This window comes from Vidua chalybeata, chromosome 23, assembly GCF_026979565.1.
Source record: "Vidua chalybeata isolate OUT-0048 chromosome 23, bVidCha1 merged haplotype, whole genome shotgun sequence".
Classification (NCBI taxonomy): Eukaryota; Metazoa; Chordata; class Aves; order Passeriformes; family Viduidae; genus Vidua; species Vidua chalybeata.
In genome coordinates this window covers 5,893,844-5,913,598 of record NC_071552.1, presented here as the reverse complement: position 1 = coordinate 5,913,598, position 19,755 = coordinate 5,893,844, and the positions used below count along the sequence as shown (strand labels likewise).

Below are 19,755 nucleotides of genomic sequence, written 5' to 3'. Positions count from 1 at the left end.
CCCACGGCAGGGGGACTTGGATCCCAGTGATCTTTAAGGTCAAAACCAAACCTTCCAACACTTAACATTCTATGATTCCTTGGGATTTCAGTTAATGCTCCTTCATCAGCACTTCTTTTTTGAACCTGTAGAGCAAAATGTGCAGTCTCTTTCCTGAATTTGGCAGGTTCTTTCTCTCTTTCTCTTTGGGGCTGGCTGCCAAGGAGGGGAGGAAGCTGCCTGGATCCTGGGAATTGCTGTGGGGTGCTGGGGCTCTGGACCCATGCTCTGCTCTCCTCAATCCTGGGCTCGTGGCTCCAGCTTGTTGCAGCATATGTTGCAGTTAAGACAGCCACAATACACAGAGTATCATCTTAGCATTTCAGAAAGCTTCAACCCAGACAGAGTAACACCACACCACTTCAGAAGGCCTCAAGCCTCTGCCCTTCTTGTTCTTTAGCCCAGCCTTTTACACCCCTCATGTTCATGCCTCACACCTGTGTGCCCTCTGTTCCCTGTGTGGTGGCTCAGCACACCTGGGCACTCCATGGCTCATTGCTGTCAGTGCTGCTCACCTGCTTCTCACAGCTGCACCCACTGGGGATGAGGCTGGGCCACAGCCCCACTCCCAACCACCACAAACCGTGCCTGCACCAGCTTCCTCCTGACCCGTGCTTTGCCTCCGGCAGGTTACCCGCGCTATCTGGTCGTAGGAGACCATCTGTCGGGTCAGCACCACCTGAAAATCCTGCGAGCTGACCTCCAGGATGACGCCGTGTACGAGTGCCAGGCCATCCAAGCCGCCATCCGATCCAGACCTGCCCGGCTGACTGTCCTCGGTGAGTCCCGGCTCCTCACACCCTCAGCGTGTTCCTTGGGGGTTTCAGAGCCTTCATGGTCACACTGAGTAGCTTTTGACAAAATGTTTTTCTGCTGGATCAAGAGGGCTGGGAATGAATCCATGGAGAGCAGTGGGGGAGCAGCTCAGTCCTGAGAACAGGATCAAAAGAAGCTGCCGGGGGAGTGAAGCAGCTCTGGGGTGGAGTATGACAGTTCTAGGAGTAACACAGCCACCAAGTGTTTGGCACTTCAGCTTTATGGATTTATGCCCCAATTCAAGAGAGTCTGTCCATAAATTTAAGGATATGAAGAGTGCCAGTGTCATCACTTATGTGTTACCCTGTCTACAGGACTGGGATGACTCCACCTTCTGGTTTCATACTATGCAGTATTTTTAAACTATATACACACTAATATTTTATCACCCTGCGTTTCTCACTACTTCATCTTTCCCATGAGCAGCACAGGAGGATATTGCCTGGGATTGCAAACTGGAAGTGGCTCCCAAAATCATGTAGAGGACCTTTTTTTGTGGGAGGGGAGCACTGGCAGAGCTGGAGGGCTTTGTTGGCCATCTGGCAGAGCGGGAGGGAGGCTCTCCCCACAGGAGTGCTGGGAAAAGGCAGGCACGTCAGCGAGGCTTCCCGGCATGGATGCGGCTTCAGAGAAATTAATGAAAATGGTATTTTTCATGAACAGCTTGGACAAAACCCAGTCTCTATTGCTGCTCCCAGATTCATCCTGATTATTCAACCCTCAAAGTGAAACCATTTCCATATTTGAGTTTGTTTAAATTGAAGATTGAATTTCTTTTTTCCTTGTTGTTTTTATTCCTGGTTAGTTTCTAGGGAGAAAAAAAAAAAAAAAAAAACACATTTTAAAAATATCCAAATCAAGAATTTCTGTGCTTTTAGTCAGATCAACACTGATTAGTTTCAAGCAGCCAAAAGAAGTGAATTAAGATACCAGCTGTGGTTGAAGGTGCACCTCACTAGAGTCTGCACTACGAAAATTAGTTCAAATTCCTAGTTTGCAATTTCCCCTGCATTTGTTTTCCTCCCTCCACAACCCTACAATGTTCCCTACTCCCAAACTTTCACAGCTGCCATCCCTTCCTTCCCTGACCCTGACAATAATGATGATTTTCCTTTGATTCCTCCTTCTTCTCAATCAACCCTTGGCAGCAGCTCAGAGCTCTGACACGTACCCATATATGAAATAATCCTGGAAATGAATGGGAAGGGGGAACGTTGTCTTGCTCACCGACAACCCCTCATTCACCTGGGCTCCCTCCTTCTGTTGTGAAAGCAGAATACATTGTGGGAGCCAGACAAAAGAAATAATGTTATTTAATTAGAGCTAAAGATTTCAGAACTAATTTAGTCCCAGGGCGTACGTCAGAGCTGCTGCGAAGCGTTGATTGAGCAGAGAGATGTTTTTATGGATCAAAAGGAAATCGTTATTATCTTTGGGGTTATGGAATGTGTTGAATAGATGGTAGTTAATGTTTATGTGGATATACATGGTAGTTGCTAATTGGTACATTTACCTAAGATGTTCAGCAACTTATATTTGCAGAGTGTTTTCCTTTTAAGAAAATTAAAGTTACAGCATGTTCAATTTAGGCCAAATCGATGAGCCAGGGTGGGTTTGGAACTGACTGGTAGCTCATCTTTAACTTTAGGGGTATTTATGCAGATGTTCTGAGGGGGGAAAAGTGGTCACAGCCCCGAGGCTGACAGACCTCCAGGAGCATTTGCACAACGCTCCCAGGGATGCACAGGGTGGGATTGTTGGGGTGTCTGTGCAGGGCCTGGAGTTGTACTGGATGATCCTGTAGGTCCCTTCCAGCTCAGGAAATTGTGCGATTCTATGACATTTCTGGCTGGGTGGGGAGGTAGGAGTGATGATCCCGCCTTTGCAGGGGATTGGTGGCCAGCACCTCACACTGCTCCTTTGGGATGGGGTGTCCTCTGCTGGCAGCGAGGGCAGGGTTGCTGTGGGATCTGTGCTCTGTGTTTTAGCCACGCAGTTCTGTCGTCTGAGGGGACAGAAGTGGCACATGAAGAGTAGAAGCCTTAAGCCCCCGTGTTTCTGACAGCTGGGGACAATGTGCAGCCTGTCAGGCTGAACTCACCGCATGACAGGGGGGTAACACGTGTCTGTGAAGGGGGAGAGACATTTCTGATGCTTCCAGATGTGCAGCACCACCAGCTGTGCAGACATTTCTGCTCTTAGCATGCAGTGTGTGAGCCTGCTGTAGTTGTGAGCTAAGCAGCTGTGTCTGGAGGGAGCTGGATCTCCCAGATTTCATCTCCCTGGCTTGGGAAGGGATGTGCCAGACTGTCTGAGCTGCTCACAGGAAGATGCCTGGGGGGCGTTCCTTCATCCCAGTCTGCCCAGCTTCACTGAAGCTGCAGACTTTCCCTGGCCAGAGAGGATCCCTGAGACATCCCTGGAGCTGGGTGCAAACCATGCAGCTGTGTGGGTATTCTCAGCTCAGTCAGAGAGAAAGAGAATGGTTTTCTAACCAGGCAAGAGCCTGGGAAGCAGTTGGGAAAGAATGTAAATAATTCTCTAATCTATCTTGTTGTTCACATTGTTTATAAATATGTTCTGCCAGTGTGCATTATTCACTGCTCATCAATGGTGTGAGATGTTTTTACTCTAAGACCAATGAAATTAATCTGCACGATGTTCTCTAAATATAGAGCGGTGCATTTGAAATAAATCTGAGTTCATTCTCTTTGCCTTCTAACTTGGAGTCTTTCGTTCCCGTCCTGCTCAACGGTGACACAGCTGGTTTCTCAGTGACTCAAGGGCTCTTCAGCCAGATGGGTGTTAGAGACAGTTCTGGGGAACTCTAGCCTACTTTACCACCCCCAGCTTTGTCTCTGGAAAAATAACCCTACCTGGTTTTTTGTATGGGTTGGTGCCGCCTTGTCTGTCCTTGCCAGATTTTCCACTTCCTCGGTATCAAGAAATCCCCTAATGCCTCCAGATTCAGGCTTCAACTGCTGTCATTCATGTCTGACAACAGCTTTATGGGGCTGATGCCTCCTACTTCCCTGCTCAGATGCAGAGCTACACCATATTTTAATTAAATATTTAAGGTTTTGTCACATTGTTTTCAAATCTACATGGTTAAATGTAGTGGAACGGATCATTCCGTAGCCTTGGAAGTCCAAATATTCAAACAGACGAGCCTATTACTGTCATCAGCATCTGGGAAAATCTTTTCTTTGTGGAGTTCCAAGGACAAATATTGCTGGGAAATGTTGTTAATGCATCCCAAAGCTGGAGGGTTCCCCTTCTCCAGGTCTCCCTCACCTTCCCTCCTACCATTGCCCAAACTCTCTGAGGAAGGAATCACTGCTCAATCTCCTCAGGATATCTGCCTCAAGCAGGGAAGGTTGATAAATCTGATGGGATGGGATTTGGGACATATGGAGGCATCCAGATTTTCTGCAAGCAAAGGATGTCAAGGCAGTTTGGCAGGGGAGCCCAAGCCAGGCAGGCTCTGGGAAGCCACTGGAGGGCTATTTGCTACCTGGTATATCTCTAAATGGCAGGGCTGCTTAATTTATGATCTATTTAACTAAGCCAGGATATTAATTAAATAAAGTAAGAGCCTGATTAGGACTTGGAGAAATTTAAAAATAAAATCAGGCAGCAATCGAGCGAAATTGCAAAGCAAACACTTTGGCTGTAACCACTGGAGAGTTCCCTCCAGTCTTCCATCAAAGCTCAGAGCAGGGAGGGCAAATGCAAGAGATTATATTGCCAACAGATGTGTGTTGTTAAAATATGCATCTGCCAGCCGTGTAGCTTCAGGAGCCAGAGGGCTCGCTCGTGGATCCTTCTGCACTCGCGGGAACCGTGGAGGAATTTGAGGCCCCAGTGGCCGAGCTGGGATTTGCAGACACGTTAATTAGTGTTGAGTTCCCAGATCTCGGAGGCAGCCAAGCGAGGAGAAACTTTGAAGAGAGCTTTGGTTTCCCTGGAAGGGAGCAGGGAGGGAGAGGGGAACCCTGGCTCACGGTGCCAACGTGGCCGTGGCACAGTGACACCTGAGCCTGCAGTGACATCTCGGCCTACAGTGACACTTTGGTTTGCAGTGATACCTCGGTTTGCGGTGACACCTGGGCCTGCGGTGACACCTGGGCCTGTGGTGACATCTCGGCCTGCGGTGACATCTCGGCCTACAGTGACACCTGGGCATAGGGTGACACCTAGGCCTGTGGTTGTAGCAATGTATCTGACCAACTTAGGCCACATTGTGCACCAGCCAAGCCACTTGTAGTTTTTCTTATCAGAGCCCTCTGGAATTCATGAAGGTTACTAAGACATAAACTGGGCTGAATTAAGAAAGAAGAAGCTGAGAAACAGAATTTCAAGACCACAAGAACTCGATAAAGGAGGGTGGTGAACCACCTGGACTGTAACCAATCACATACTCTGACAAGTGTGTGCAGAACACGTGGACAAGCTAGAGGCAAAAATCGAGCGATGCATGATCAGCGTGTGCAGTAGGGTATTTATACACTTAGAATGTATAAATAAGTGCCTAATGTAAACAACAAAGGGCTTCTGTTTAATCATACTGGTTAGTTGTCCAGGAGTCCTGATTCTCCTGCATGCAGTGGCACCTCAGCCTACCACTTTTGTGCCAAGAATGACATAAGAACAAATGAGAAACGCAGCGTAATAAGGAAGAAAAGAAGGCTTTAAATGGAAAGGAAATTTCGGTTTAAATAGACTGATACGATACATTCTATTTGATTGGTTAGTTAATAAAAACATCTTTCTTACACACTGTCTTTGAGAGGAACAGAAAAGTAAGGTGGAAAAACATCACCTGCAGATTGTTTAGACTAACAAGTTATGATATTCCTACAACTCCCTAAAAATTCTCACAAGCTACTGTGAGAAACGATTGCCATTTCTCTCTCCCTGACTAGGCTGGCATCCACACTCAGCCTGTGGTGACCAGGGCTGGCAGGAGCCACTATGCCCGGAGGATAGAACAACTAGGATAATGAAGCAGATGATGACGAGGTGTTGGGGAACTGGATGGCTCCTCCCTTCATGGCACCTTGGCAGGAGCATGCCAAGGCTGTCCTGGTCTGTCCTCCCCAGCAGGAGATGTGGCACCTCCAGCCCAGTGATGCCTTGTGAAGGCTGCCCTAGAACAGAGACTGGACAGAGCTAAAGAATAAAGTAGGGATTTATTAGGAGGCTTCAATAGATCCATCTTGTGCAGCACAAGAGCCCAGCCAGGGCCGCACCCAAGATGAACCAAAATGGTCCCAAAATGTACAAACGCTCACGGGGTCTCTCACTTTAATAAGTTCTGCTCCATTTGCATATTGGAGTTCATTATCCAATTAGGTTATGAAGTTCCATTCTTCTTGTTTTTCTCTCTTCAGCCCACGTTTTTTGTGCTCTTGGGCCTGAGATTTGGATCATTTGTCCTTGGTCCCCAGCTGGAGAAGGAATTGTTTTCTCTTCCTATTCTGTGCAGAGAGCTCACCATCCCATAGTATGGAGCTCAGACCACACACTAAAGCAGCACAGCATCTGAAAAATAGAAAAGCTAAAACTTGAGGCATCACCAGCCACGTACCTCGGGCTGTCCCAGGAAGCTCCCAGGCAGCACTTGCTTGGCACAGGGAAAATGTTGGTCCCAGAGGTGCCAGTGCGAAATTGGCCACAAGCAGGAAAAGGCAATATGAGGGTGTGAGGGAGGAGGCAGGGGAGCTACTTCCAGAGACTTAAGGTGAATAATTGATAGGCAATTAACTTGTACCTTCACCTTTTATAGTCTAATTCCCTCTCTCCTCCCCCCTACGGCCTCTTCTAATATTAACTCTGTCTTCACGTGTGTCCCATTAGGAATAAAGCTTTCTTAAATCAACATTAATTATTTAACTCTAAAGATTAAGTTAATTTGAAGTGAGAGCTCCTGACTCTCTTACAATGGCACAAGGCAGGGACAGGAGGAGGGTCACTGGGGTGTCAACTGCATCCACATTCAATCACAGCCATTTTCTTATTTTTATTTTATTTTTCATTTTATTCCAATCCTCTTTCTTGCCAAGTCTTTCCAGTCCTCCCCTGCAGAGCAGAGTAAGCATTTCCATTACCAGAACAATGCTTGGCTGCTTGAGACATCTGCATTTCCCAGCTTTCAAGCACTTCAGTGGAGTTTGATCAGGAAATAAAGAGGTTATGTCCTGCGTAAAGGCTCTTTCTCAACATTTGTTTGTAATGCTGAGCTGCAAGAAGAAAATGTGAGGAGGCAATGTTTCAAATCCAGAAACAGTTCAGCTTGGAACCCTTTTTCCACACTTTTTAATAGAATCCAGTTCTCTGAATGCAAAATTCAGAGCATGTAGAGCTGGGATGTCAATTCAGAAAAAAAAAAAAAAAAAAAAAAAAAAAAAACACCACCACAAGTGATGAAAATGTGATCATTTTCTTCCAGACAGTCTCTTCTCCTTGAACAACTTTGGGTCTTCACAAAGCTGCATTTTCTGCTGGGAATATTTTCAGTGGCAAAACAGCAAGTGGCTCTACTGGGAATGAAACAGAAACATCAAACAATCGAGCGCAAATCCCAAATAACCTAAATATTTGATGTCATGTCTGAGCAGCTTAAGTTTACAGCTCTCTGAGCCAGCTCCTTTTGATAGCAGAGGGTGGCCGGGTTTCCTTGCTCACGTCCCTGTGTGGCTCTGGTGTGGGAAGGCATCTCCGTGGGATTGACCATTCCAGGCAAACCCAGGGGCTCAGAGGTGAAAGGCAGTCGCTGCCTCGAGCAGTCTAGAGCTGGAAAACAGACCACAGAGAGGGACTGTGGGCTAAAAAACTGGGTCTTGCCATCTCCCTAGGTGGGTTTCACTCTTGGAATATATCACATGAGACTCCGTTTTCTTCACGGTGGAAAAAGCCCCGACTTTATCCACATGTCGTGGGTTGACAAGGAAGTGAGTTTTCTTGGGAAGTTATAGCCAAACCAATCAGTGGTCAGATTTGAATATTTTCATGGGTGCACTGGCACTGCTCCAGCACCAACCCATGGCACCATATAACTCGTTTTTATACAGTTTTACAGACCTCGTGTGTGGCTCCAGTTGGTCAGTAGCTTTCTTGCCAATTACTTTATTGGTTAGTAAAAGGTATTTTACTTGTCTATCAAATCTCTCTACTCTCAATTGGTTACATATTTTCTTCACTGGTTTTCATGGGATAGGTTTAATGTTTATGCAGGTGCTGGTTGTTTTTCAGCCAGGAATAGATTGTTACAATAAGGAACTGCTCACACCAGGATTGCTCTCACATGGGAACTTGCAAAGTGCTAGCTTGACAAGGCCAGCCATCTATTTAACAGAGCAGGCCTGATTTCATGAGGCCTTTCTTTTATAATTTTTCTACCTTACTGCAACATTTCGCCTGGGTGTTGGGAAGTGCTGCTTCCCCCATTCTGGAAGAGTTTGCACCCTGTCTGTGAGGAGAAGGAGAAGGGAAGGCAGCATCTGCATGAGCTCTGTTCTCCTTACTTTGAAGAAGACAAGCAAAATGACATCTTTACATCCCCAGTAAGTACATCTGGGCTGGTGGTGGGTGCCAGGATGAAGCTCTCCATGGGACAGAGCCACTCACCTCAGGCTCTGCCAGGGTCGTAGCAGTGGAGTAACAACTTTGCAGTCATACAAACATGGGGAGAAGAAGGCTAAGGAAGGGGTTTGTTTCACCTTACAGACATTAAAAATTATAAATATAATAGAACCATGGAATGCTTTGGCTGGGAAGGGATATTAAAGATCCTTTAGCTTTGCTTCCTTGCTCTTCCACTACCCCAGGCTGCTCCAAGCCCCCTCCAACCTGGCCTTGGACACTTCCAGGGATCCAGGGGCAGCCACAGCTGCTCTGGACACGCTGTGCCAGGGCCTGTCCACCCTCACAGGGAACAATTCCTTCTCCAGCTCTCCTGGAGCCCCTTTAGGCTGTGGAAGGGGCTCTGAGCTCTCCCTGGAGCCTTCTCCTCTCCAGGTGAGCACCCGCAGCTCTCCCAGCCTGGCTCCAGAGCAGAGGGGCTCCAGAGCAGAGGGGCTCCAGCCCTGGAGCATTTCCATGGCCTCCTCTGGGTCCCTCTGCCTTCCCCTCTGGGGAAGGTCCATGTCATTCCCCACAGGACAGGGCTGTGAGCAGGGGCTGGTGTTCACTCACATCAGGGGAAGAGGCAGCACTAAGCACTAAGCTGCCTCTGCTCCCTCAAACCCTGCTCTAGATGGGTTCACACAGTTCTTACAAACTTTGTATTTTCTTAATGCCCTGGGGTTGACTGATGCCGCCTCTCCCATCAAAGCTTCCCTTCCCTAAGCCCTCAGAGCCTCACCAGCATTCCTACCTGCACACTGAAGACTGAAGTACCTCAGAGTAAATAGGAAGAGACACAGATAGAAATGATTAATGTTCGTGTTCCTGCACCAATCTGTGATTCCTTGTCTCGATGCAGGGAGGGCATCGTGGTTCTGACCCGTGGTTTTATCGAACACGAAGCATTTGGCTTCTCTCTGCAGTCTGCTGGGCTGGGCTGACCTGATGGATGCAAAGTGCAGAGGGCTGATAAAAAAACCTTCCTGATTTTTAGTCATCCCTTTGTCTCTTCCCAGTCTCTTCTGCTGGCTCTGGCACTGCCCTGGCCCCCGGTTACTCTGGCTGTGATGGCCATGAGGGTGCTGTGAAATGAGGTGGGGGTGCTGGTGTCAGGATCCCTCTGTGCTGCTGTGCTCATCACTCGTTCCTGTGCCTGCACCCCCTCCTGCTCTGGGCACGACCCCTCTGCATCTCACTGCAATTCCCCCATCTGCACGAGCCAGCTGGGGGCCAGCAGCTCCCTCCACATCACGCCAGCCTTTCCCTCTGCTGCACCCAGTGCCTCCAGCTCCCCGGGATGCCTGTGGACAGCGGGCATTATTTTGCTTCATGCACTGTTGAACCGCTGACACCTCACATTCTGCACCAGCCAGACCCCCCGCACGAGCAAACCTCGCTTTGCTTTCACTCCTACGCACGATTCTCCCTCTTGCCAATCAAAACCCAGCTCCCCCATTTGCATCCTTCCCGTGCTTTTCTGCATCTGTGCTCACAGCAGCCCCTTTTGTGCCTCTCCCAGCTGCGCACACGGATGCGATGCCGACTGCAGCGCCGGGAGCCGCCACGGCCAGGAGCTCGGTGGGTTGTTAGTGACCTGACACAAGTATTGACTGCCTCTCCCTTGTCAGCCGGCAGAGAAGAACGAGGCTCTCGGAGCGTGACATCACCTGAGCGACAGCCCCCGCTTGGCTATCGATCGCCGGGTGACAAATGAACCGGCGGCTCGGCAGGGCAGGACCGGCCGCGAAAGCGGAGGAGCCGCTCTGGGAGAGGCTGCCTGAAGGAATCCCAGCCCTCTGCCCGTGCCCAGCCTGCAGGAATGTTGTTTCCTGGTTCCAAGAGCTTGGCCAGCCCTTTTTGCTTGTCTTGCCTTTCCCTGCTCCGTGAAGTGTTGTCCAGCCTTGCCCCACTGTGCCTGAGCTTCTCTGTCACCCATTGCATGGTTCAGACCTCCCAGCACAGATCCCAGCTCAGCCAGCACCTCCCAGCTCGTGGTGAAGGAATCTCTCTGTTACACATCCACATGGTGTGTTCCCGGTGCCACTTGCTTTCGGTGCCCCTGTCAGTGTGATGGATGCCAGCCTCCCATCCTGCAGGAGCACTGGGATGGGTTTGGAGCTGTGGCATTCCTTCTGGCTTCAGCTGGGCTGTAAAACTGGATAGTCATGTCTTAATGACTGACCTGTGGGTGCCCTTGGTAATTAACAGGAGAAAAACCTGTCCTGCTTCAGGATATTTCTCACACGCCAAGATGGACAAATGACCCTCTGGAAGGGGCTATTACTCTTTTTTTGACATTAAAGGTGCCTGATGTGCTCAATTTTGCCCCTTCAGTGGGCAAAGAGAGGTGGAAAGCATGGACATGGCATTGGATGACCCACCCAGGACTCTCCAGCCTCCTCCTGCTCCAGGGAATTGGACCAGTGCTCTCCCACAGGGACAGCCACAAAGCCACAATATTGGGTTCCTTTAAACTCAACTCTGACCTCCACAGAGAGAGACAAGGGATTCATGGCAAATTATGGATTTAACACCTCTGATGAATCCCCATTACAGCATGAAATGAGAAAGGAAAATGTAGCTAAACGGAAGATTTCCCCTGGGCAGCAGGAGGCTGCAGTTCCTGAGAGGCTGGGGAAAGTAGAATGGGAAAAAATAGAGAACTAGGAAAAACCTTGTTCCATTAACTAAATATTGCAAAACCTTTGCAAGCCACTGCTTGCAGGTTAGTGAGGTTTAAAGGCCAGGGCTCAGACTCATGACACATCCAAGGTTTCCAAATCCATCCCCTTGGTTGTCATGACAAGGGGAAATGCAATACTGTTGATGACGGTTCCCTGGGGGCTCAGAACAACTGATCCCCTGTCTCTGGGGCCAGGACCTGCCCTTCACTACCTTCCGAGTGTAGCCTGACCCTGCATCAGTCATCTCCCTTTGGGAAATGCCAATGGAGCATCGGAAGGATAAAAAAATGCACTGAAAAGTGCACTTTTATCTTAGAGCAGGCTCCTGGCTCCCAAACATGAGGTTTAAGGCCAGGTTGGACAGGGCTTGAAGCATCCTGGTCTAGTGGAATGTGTCCCTTCCCCTGGCAGGGGGGTGGAATGTGATGATCTGTAAGGTCCCTTCCAACCCAAACCATTCCAGGATTTGGGATAATGCATCTGGAGATGATTCCCACAGGGATAAGCTGTCAGTAGCTCCCACTGAGTGGCTTTCCTGGAAGTGCAGGAAGGAAGACAGGCTTTAGCAACCAAATAGGGGAGGAAAATCAGGGAAGGGGCTCTCAGAGTGCTGCCTGCTTGGCTTGCCCTATGGGCAGAAAGGGAATCCGGTCATTTATGGCTTCAATGGAAACACACAGAGCCTGGGGTCATTTCTGTGGTGCCAAAGCCTCCATGTGCAATCCTTCAGATCTCTCAGGCTCAAATCCCTCCCTTAAAGAACAGGAAAAGGAGCAGGGTGAGGCAGGAAGAGGAGCCCTTGGGATCTGGTCCCGGCGCTCACTGCAGCTCCGGCTGCAGCGGGAGGACATCCAGGAGCTCAGTGCAGTCACTCATTCCCGGGGCTGGGCAGCGGCCAAGCAGAAACACTGCAGAGTCACAGTTGTGGAGACAAGTGTCTATAATCTCCACTGAGTCATAAATCATGGAGGAGCTGAACTCTCCTCCCCGAGACACCGTGGATCCTCTCCCCGTCCTCATGGCAATGAGCGCCGGACAGCCTGCGGTGGGTTCGGATCATCCCGGGAACATCCTCATACCCGAGGTGCCTGTTTCTTATTCAGGTTGTTGCTGAGTTCTGCAGAGATTTCTTCTAGTGGGTGAGAAGTAGAAGTGACTTTCAAATCAGTGGAAGCATGAAAAAATTGCGATGGAAAAATAAAAGTCTTTCATGAGATCCCATTTAATTGCTAACAAAGACAAAAATCACAGCTCTCACATTTGGTTCCCCAACAAAACCCAGATAGCAGCTGCCCCGTATGTATCTGATTCCAACTGGTAGGTTTAAAAGATACAGAAGGTATTTAATGATAATGATAATGATTTACATTTATATAGTGCCTTGTATCCGCTGGGATCACAAAGTGCTTTATATATGTATGGATAAAAATATACTGGATAACAAGCACTCCATCCATCACCAAATCACAGCCCCTTCCCTGGCGAGGCTGCAAGCTGTTCAGGGAAGAGTTGCTGCATTTCCAGAGCCGTTCTCCCTCCTATCTCCTACAGCACTTGGGGTGCTCCACAGTAATTTTGTAATAAAACCAGGTGATAAAAACACTTTAAAAACAATGTCATAAAAAAGGAGAACCCTCAGTGTCATAAAACGGCACACAGAGGAACAGGAGGGGAAACTTGAGAGGAAGAAGGTTATAACAGTTTTAAAATAAAACAGAGTAGGTTTGGGTTGGATATTGGGAAGATATTCCTCCCTGTGAGGGTGGGGAGGCCTTGGGACAGGTTGCCCAGAGAAGCTGCCCAATCCCTGAAAGTGTGCAAGGCCAGGTTAGACAGGACTTGGAGCAACCTGGGATAGTGGAAGTTGTCCCTGCCCATGGCAGGGGAGTGGAATAAGATGAGCCTTAAGGCCCCTTCCAACCCAAACCATTCCATTATTCCACAATAAATAGGGACAGTTGCCATTGGGAAGATCAGCCCTGGAGGAGAAATGTCCTCCAGCTGCTCTGAATTAGAAGGTGAAGAGCGTGGCCAGCAGGAACAGCCCCAAAGCATCGGTACCATCAGAGCTGGGTAGTCAGGGACCTCCCAAAATCACTTTGGATAGAGCAACACAAAGAAAAATCCTGACACCTGAGGCTCAAATGATGCTTCTTTTTCCACGCTTTGCTTCGTCCTACTGTGGAGTAAATCTGTTCCCATGGGTTGGGTGCAACTCAGCCTTCCCCCAGCAAGCTCTGCCCATGCCACCATGCTTTAATGCCTGTCCTGGGAGGGATGAAGCCTTCCCAGCCCAAAGTCCTCCTGAATCTGAAAGGAGCCACTCAGTTATGCCCCTTTGGTGGCAGCCTCTGGCTCAGCTGGGCCTGGGAGGCAGGGGAGGGGAGGGGAGGACGGAAGGCAGAGAGAAATCGAGGCTCTCGGAGACATTCATTCAAAATTCATAGGCGCAAAATTGCAGTCTGCATGGATTTGTTTCCTTTGGAAAATTACAGGAAGCTACAGGCACCAACAACTGTTATTCAAATAGCCACTTTGGATGATTAGGATGGCAGGAGGCTGTACTTACACATGCAGATCCAATATAATCAGGCGTGAGGCAGGGTGGGAAGGCAAGGCCAGAGAAGGGAAGCTGGAGGAGCTCAGAAGCAAAAACAGCAGCAGGGTGGCTCGGTGGGAAGAGCCACGGGGCCAAACCCAGCCCCACTGCTGGATGCAGCAGGAGCAGCCAATTAGCTGCCAGGTTTGGGTGATAAGGAGAGCACAGAGCTGGGAGGTGATTCCTTGAGGAAGTTTCTCAGCCCTCATGGGTCAGCAGCTGACAACAGGCAGTGCACAGGGACAAGCACCATTCCTGCAGCAAGGGCTTTGCTCCACGCTGCACATACATCACAGCCCAGGAAGCACTACAGAATCACAGAATCCCACAATGGTTTGGGCTGGAAGGCCACCTCATTCCAACTTTCTGCCAGGGCAAGGACACCTTCCACTACCCCAGGTTGCTCAGGTTCACCCTCCTCATCTCCTGCTCTCCTGCCTTCCAGCAGAAAAATCCATCATCGCTCTCCTGCCTGTTATAAATCAAGACAAAAAGTTTTGCCCATACTGAATTTATTAAAAAAAAAAAAATAACTTTAAAGACACACACACACAAAACCCTGAGCAAATACTGCTTTGAGGATTGGCCTGTGGGTCAGCAATGAAACGCAAGCAAAACATCTGAGCCATAAAGGGTGAAAAATGGATAATAAAAGTAAACTCTGCAGTACAAGCAGAGGAAAAACTCCTGGCTTTGTACTGGGGAGCTGCTTCTCTCCCTTTTAAAATGCTTCTCTGCAGTACCAGAGGTGTCGTGCAGTGCAGAGCAGCCAAGAGCATCTCATCCTGCCCCGGCAGCAGCTCCCACTCAGCCCAGCCCTCCCTCGGCTGCGCCTCTCCCGCGGATGGATGGGTTCCAGCCGCCTGCCGCGGCTTCGCGGGTGCCTCGAGGTGTGGGGGAATGTTTGCACACAGGCCCTCGAGGCCCATCTGCGCCTCGGCAGCAGCGGAACACGTGGCTTGGCAGGGTTTGGCTGGAAGCGCCGCGGGAGCAGCAGGCACAGGCATCCAGAGCCGTGAATCCCAGCCCGCGGGGCCCTCAGCCTGCCGCACCCACAGCCCTGCAGCAGGAGGGTCCCACCTCCTCTCCCTGGCTGCAAGGGCATGCAGGGGTCCAAGGTGAAACGGCTTTAACCTGAGAGAGATTCGGGTTGGATATTGGGAAGAAATTCTTCCTTGTGAGAATTGCCCAGAGCAGCTGTGGCTGCCCCATCCCTGGAAGTGCTCAAGGCCTGGTTGGACGGGGCTTTGAGCAACTTGGTCTGGTGAAAGATGTCCCTGCTCATGGCAGGGGGTGGAACTGGATGGATTTTAAGGTTCTTCCCAACCCAAACCAGTCTGGGATTCTGAAGATTCTGTCATCTCTGTGATGTCAGTAAAGAGAGGCAAGCAGATGGAAGATCAAAGCTGTATTTATGGTGAAGGTGGATAGGAGGGATGGTGGCTGTGGGATTTTCTGGAGCTTGAGGCTTGGAGCAACCTGGTCAGGTAGGAGGTGTCCCTGCCTATGGCAGGGGGTTGGAACAAGGTGATCTTTAAAGTCCCTTCCAACCCAAACCGTTCTGGGATTCCGTGATTCTGTGGGTTTATGTTCCATCAAGCTCTTTTCCTGGTAAGTCAGCACTGATCTAAAGCCCCTTGCTGATGGATAAAGGTGGATGTGGATGTCTTGAAAGGAGAGAGACCTAAAACAACAGAGCAGGAGGCCTGGAAGGAGTTGACTTTCAAGCAGAGCTCAAAAGGCAGCTTGGAAATTCTGCATGTGCAAGGAGACCTTCACAGAGCCTGTGGACTCTCCTTAAACACAGGTTCCCCATCCTTGGGTCTTTTTGGGGTGACCTTGAGCGTGTGTTGGCTGGACACGGATTGTTACGAACTACTTTGCACATCCAGCCTCTTTCTTGTCTTTACAAGTGCTTCTCTCTTATCTGGTAGTATTTTGCAAAACTTCACAAGCTTTTAGTGGCAAGACTTTTGCTAAGAGGCTGTTGATAAATCTGGAGTAGGCAGCAGGAAAGCTTCAGTGACGTAGTCTCTTCCTTTTGACTGGAAAAAGAAGCTTATCTGCTTTGGAGAATACAGGTTCTTCCTCTTTATCCACGCTGAAATCTTATCTAAACTGGTTCAGGTGGCAGAGCTGAGAGAAGGAAATAATTAAGCAAAAGACAGGTGAAATGCTGGCATTATTATTACTTAAATGGTCCAAACATTTTACCTTGTGTATTTTTTATTATTATTTTACCCTTTTTTTTATTGCTGGTGACACATAACAAGGGAGAAATAGGTTTTTGCCGGTTATCTCACCCATCCACACACTTGCCACTTCACCCCCCCCTCCTCCCCACCCAAATATAAATCTTGTTTAACTGGTTCTGTTGGCAAGACAGAGAAATAATTAAGGCAAAGGTGGCTACAGTGTTGATGTTATTACTGTAATGCAGCAGCCTGTTTAGTTTCTTTGCCAATGAAATGCAACCAGGGGAAAATCAGTTTTAAAGATTACCTCCCAGAGATGCAAATAAAGGAGCGGAAACCATGTAGTCAGGAAGAAATGGTCTCAAACTAGGAAACATTTCAAAGTCGGTGACAGTCTCTTAGGGGCTTTTAAGACCACAATTTACCTTTTGACTGCATTCTATTTTCTCTGAAATCCTTTATTTCCCTCTTATTTATTGACTGGAGAGACAGCACAGAAACGAGAAAGTGATTCTCCAGCCGCTGGTCTTAAAAATCCATAGAAGGAAATTGTTCTCAGGAGTGCGGATTTTTGTTGTTGTTGGGCACTTCTTTTTTCCTCCCTCCTTGTTTTTAGCCCTCTCTGTGAACCAGGGCTTAATTGAATCACTTTGCCATGGAGGGGCCTCGAACTGGAAGGGAGCGAGGTCAGCGGCTCTGTCTGGGAGTGAGAAGCCCTGATTAGAGGTGGAGCCGTGGTGATAACACAGCGGGATGTGGCACAGCCCGCACCAGGCCAGCTCGGGATGGAGGTGGAGGTGGAGGTGGAGGTCTGTCCATCCACACACCAACAGCAGCTGAACCACAGGAGGTGCTTCAGGGGGATCTCTTTTGTTTCATGGATGGCAGCGGAGGTTGGGAAATGGGCATCTCTGTGCTTGGATTAGCATCCCAGTCTTGGATTAACATCCTGCTCTTGGGATTGACATCCTGCTCTCCATGGAACATCCCGCTCTCAGATTAGTATCCTGCTCTAAGATTAACATCCTGATCTCAGATTGGTATTCCACTCTAAAATTAACATCCTGCTCTCAGACTGGCATCCTGCTCTTGGACTATCATCCCTGGTCTTGGATTAGTATCCCTCTCTAAAATTAACATCCTGCTCTCAGATTAGCATCCTGCTCCTGGTTTAGCATCCCAGATTTAGATTAGCATGCGACCCTCAGATTAGCTTCCCACTCTCAGATTAGCTTCCCACTCTCAGATTAGCATCCCACTCTTGGATTAGCATTCTGCTCCTGGTTTAGCATCCCAGACTTAGTTTAGTACGCGACTGTCAGATCATCATCCCACTCTCAGATTAGCATCGTGTTCTCAAATTAACGTCCTGCTCTGGGTTTAGCGTCTCGCTCTCAGAGCAGCATCCCTCTGGACACAGTGAGCCATCCCAGTGTCAGAGCAGCATCCCCCTGGACACAGTGGCACCGTGAGCCATCCCACTGTCAGAGCAGCATCCCCCTGGACACAGTGGCACCGTGACCCCCATGCCTCGCCTGCCGCCTCCTGCTCCTCTTGCAGTGGTTCCCCCCACCACACACACGTGTGCTGCCCACAGGTTCCTGTTTGCAGGTGTTCCCTGTTGTAATGATACTGAAACGTGCAGAAAAAACCAATCCCAGGGAATTCCTGCAGTGCTGGCCTAGTTAGCCCGTTCCCAGCTGTGAGCTAATGCTGCTGCCCAGGCGAGCCCCTGGAGACGGCTCTGCTTGGAAGAAATAACTCGATTAAAAAATAGCGCATCAGTTCAGGGTCAGAATTGGTGCAGCCCCGTAATTAGAGCCTGGATTTCAGAGATTAAATCCTTTAAGGCCAGCTTTCAGTAGCTGTGTTTAATTACTCCTTGCATCTCCCAGCCCTGTCTTCACAGAAAGGACGATGTCAGGACAGCTCCCGCTCCATCACTGAGGTTTCCTGCTTGTTGATGCTTTTCTGCCTAATTCCTGAGGCTGCACCGTTTCTTGGCAATCTGGGCAGGCTGGCAGCAAAGTCCTGCCTGTCCATGCTGCAGAGCCTGAGCTGTGCAACTCCTCCAAAGCACATTGGGTGGTCTCCAAGGGCATCACAAGGAACCACAGTAGGATGGCGTTGGGGTGGGGAGGAAAGGGAGAACCCAGTGCTCTGGGTGGTACCTCTGGAAGAGCCAAAAAAGGGGATACAGGTTCAGGAAACATCCCGGAGCAAGGATTTCTATGCAGAGGCTCCTCAGGTCGGGCTGCTCCATTTCCTGGCGCTGTTGGTTTCTGTCTCAGCTCCCCAGACAGCATTTGGAGGTATTTGGCTGATGCGGAGGCAGCAGGAAGAGTGGGAGAGGAAAATTGCAGAGGTTTGAAAAGTTTCCCTTTTGGAGTGAAGGATTCTGCTACTGAACTGAAGTGAAAACCAATTGATTTGGGCAGACCTCCCCAGGGACAAAAACAGTTCATCCAATCCCACCCGCCAGGAAAGTTGCCACACCCTGGGTGTGCCTGTGACCCTTGGCCTCCCTGGACCTCGATGCCTCCTCCCGTGATGTGCTGTGATGTGTCTCGGTGGCCGAGTGCCCCAGCTCTGTCCTGGGGTCGGAGCTGTGTCACAGGAAGGTTTGGGGGGATTGTGTTCATTAACACAACTGAAAAAAATCAAACAGGAGCCATTCCCAGCCAGCTCCCGGCTTTCTGTGTAGCCTCTCTTGTCTTCCCATCTCCCCTAAACCCTTTCTGATTTCTGCTGCTGTTGCAGGCTCCGGGAGGAGCAGCATTCCAGGGATGTGGGTCGAGGCAGCAAGACCCCTCACCTTGCGAGCCCCCCCGGACCAGGACACCCCGTGTCCCTCCACGTCTCCATTGCTGCGGCAAGAGCACCCTCTCCTGTCTCAGCTCTGCCTGCCTGTCTCCCTGCTCCCTCCCCTCCGAGGCTCCATCGTATCCTGGGGTGAGGCCATGGGGACAGGGACACAGCAGCCCAGTGCCCACAGCCTGTCCTGGCACCAGTGTCACCCAGGGACCTCCTGACAGCAGCACAGCTGTTTAGGAGGACCAGGGGAATATTTAGGTAAAAAACAATTTCTAGGAGAGGTCTGTTATAATTACTAATTAGATTGGGTTGTAATTATCTCTCTTTGAAATCCCATACCTGCCTCAGAATAGCTCCAGTTCCTCTTAACAATTAACAGAGAAAGTCTTTTACGACACACTGGGTGATTACATCGCAATCACAGCCTCTGTGGCCAGCTCTGCCTTATTAAAGAAGGGCTGATATTTACAGAAGAACATTGTGATCAAATTAGACTAAAATTAACTGGAGTAAATTAAGAATAAGAGGGTTTCTTTCATCTGCTTCCCTTTATTTTCTGCCACAGAATTGCCTCTGGGTTGGTCATAATGCTCTGTGTGTTGATTGTGGTATTTGACTGGGCAAAAAAAAAAAAAACACAGAAAGTGGCAGCAACTCATTTCTCTGGTTTGTCTCAGAGTGAAATCTGCATTCACATCTCCTCACTCACCCACCTCCTCCTGCTCCACGAAAGCTCAGGCTCGAAGCCTGCTGAAGCTCAAGGAGCTCAACACTCCCAAGCACAGGGTGGGGTTGGTGGGTGTCTGTGCAGAGCCAGGATCTGGACTCGATGATCCTTGTGGAGCCCTTCTGGCTCAGGATATTCTGTGAAACTACAGGGCCAGAACCAAACCTCTGGTGTTTCAGTGCCCTCCCAGCTTCAATGAGCTGGGGTTGTCTAGCCTGGAGAAAAGGAGACTCAGGGGTGACCTTATCACTCTTT

At 49.4% G+C, this 19,755-nt stretch overlaps 1 protein-coding gene across 4 annotated transcripts in view; it reads left to right on the top strand.

Moving 5' to 3' along the window:
* KIRREL3 (kirre like nephrin family adhesion molecule 3) overlaps positions 1-19,755 on the top strand; it is a 371,179-nt gene that overhangs the window by 267,983 nt on the left and 83,441 nt on the right. For all 4 annotated transcript variants that reach the window (XM_053963258.1, XM_053963257.1, XM_053963259.1 and 1 more), the window contains one exon: positions 669-818. In XM_053963258.1, coding sequence (XP_053819233.1) covers positions 669-818 — 150 coding nt within the window. The remainder of the gene's footprint in view (positions 1-668; positions 819-19,755) is intronic.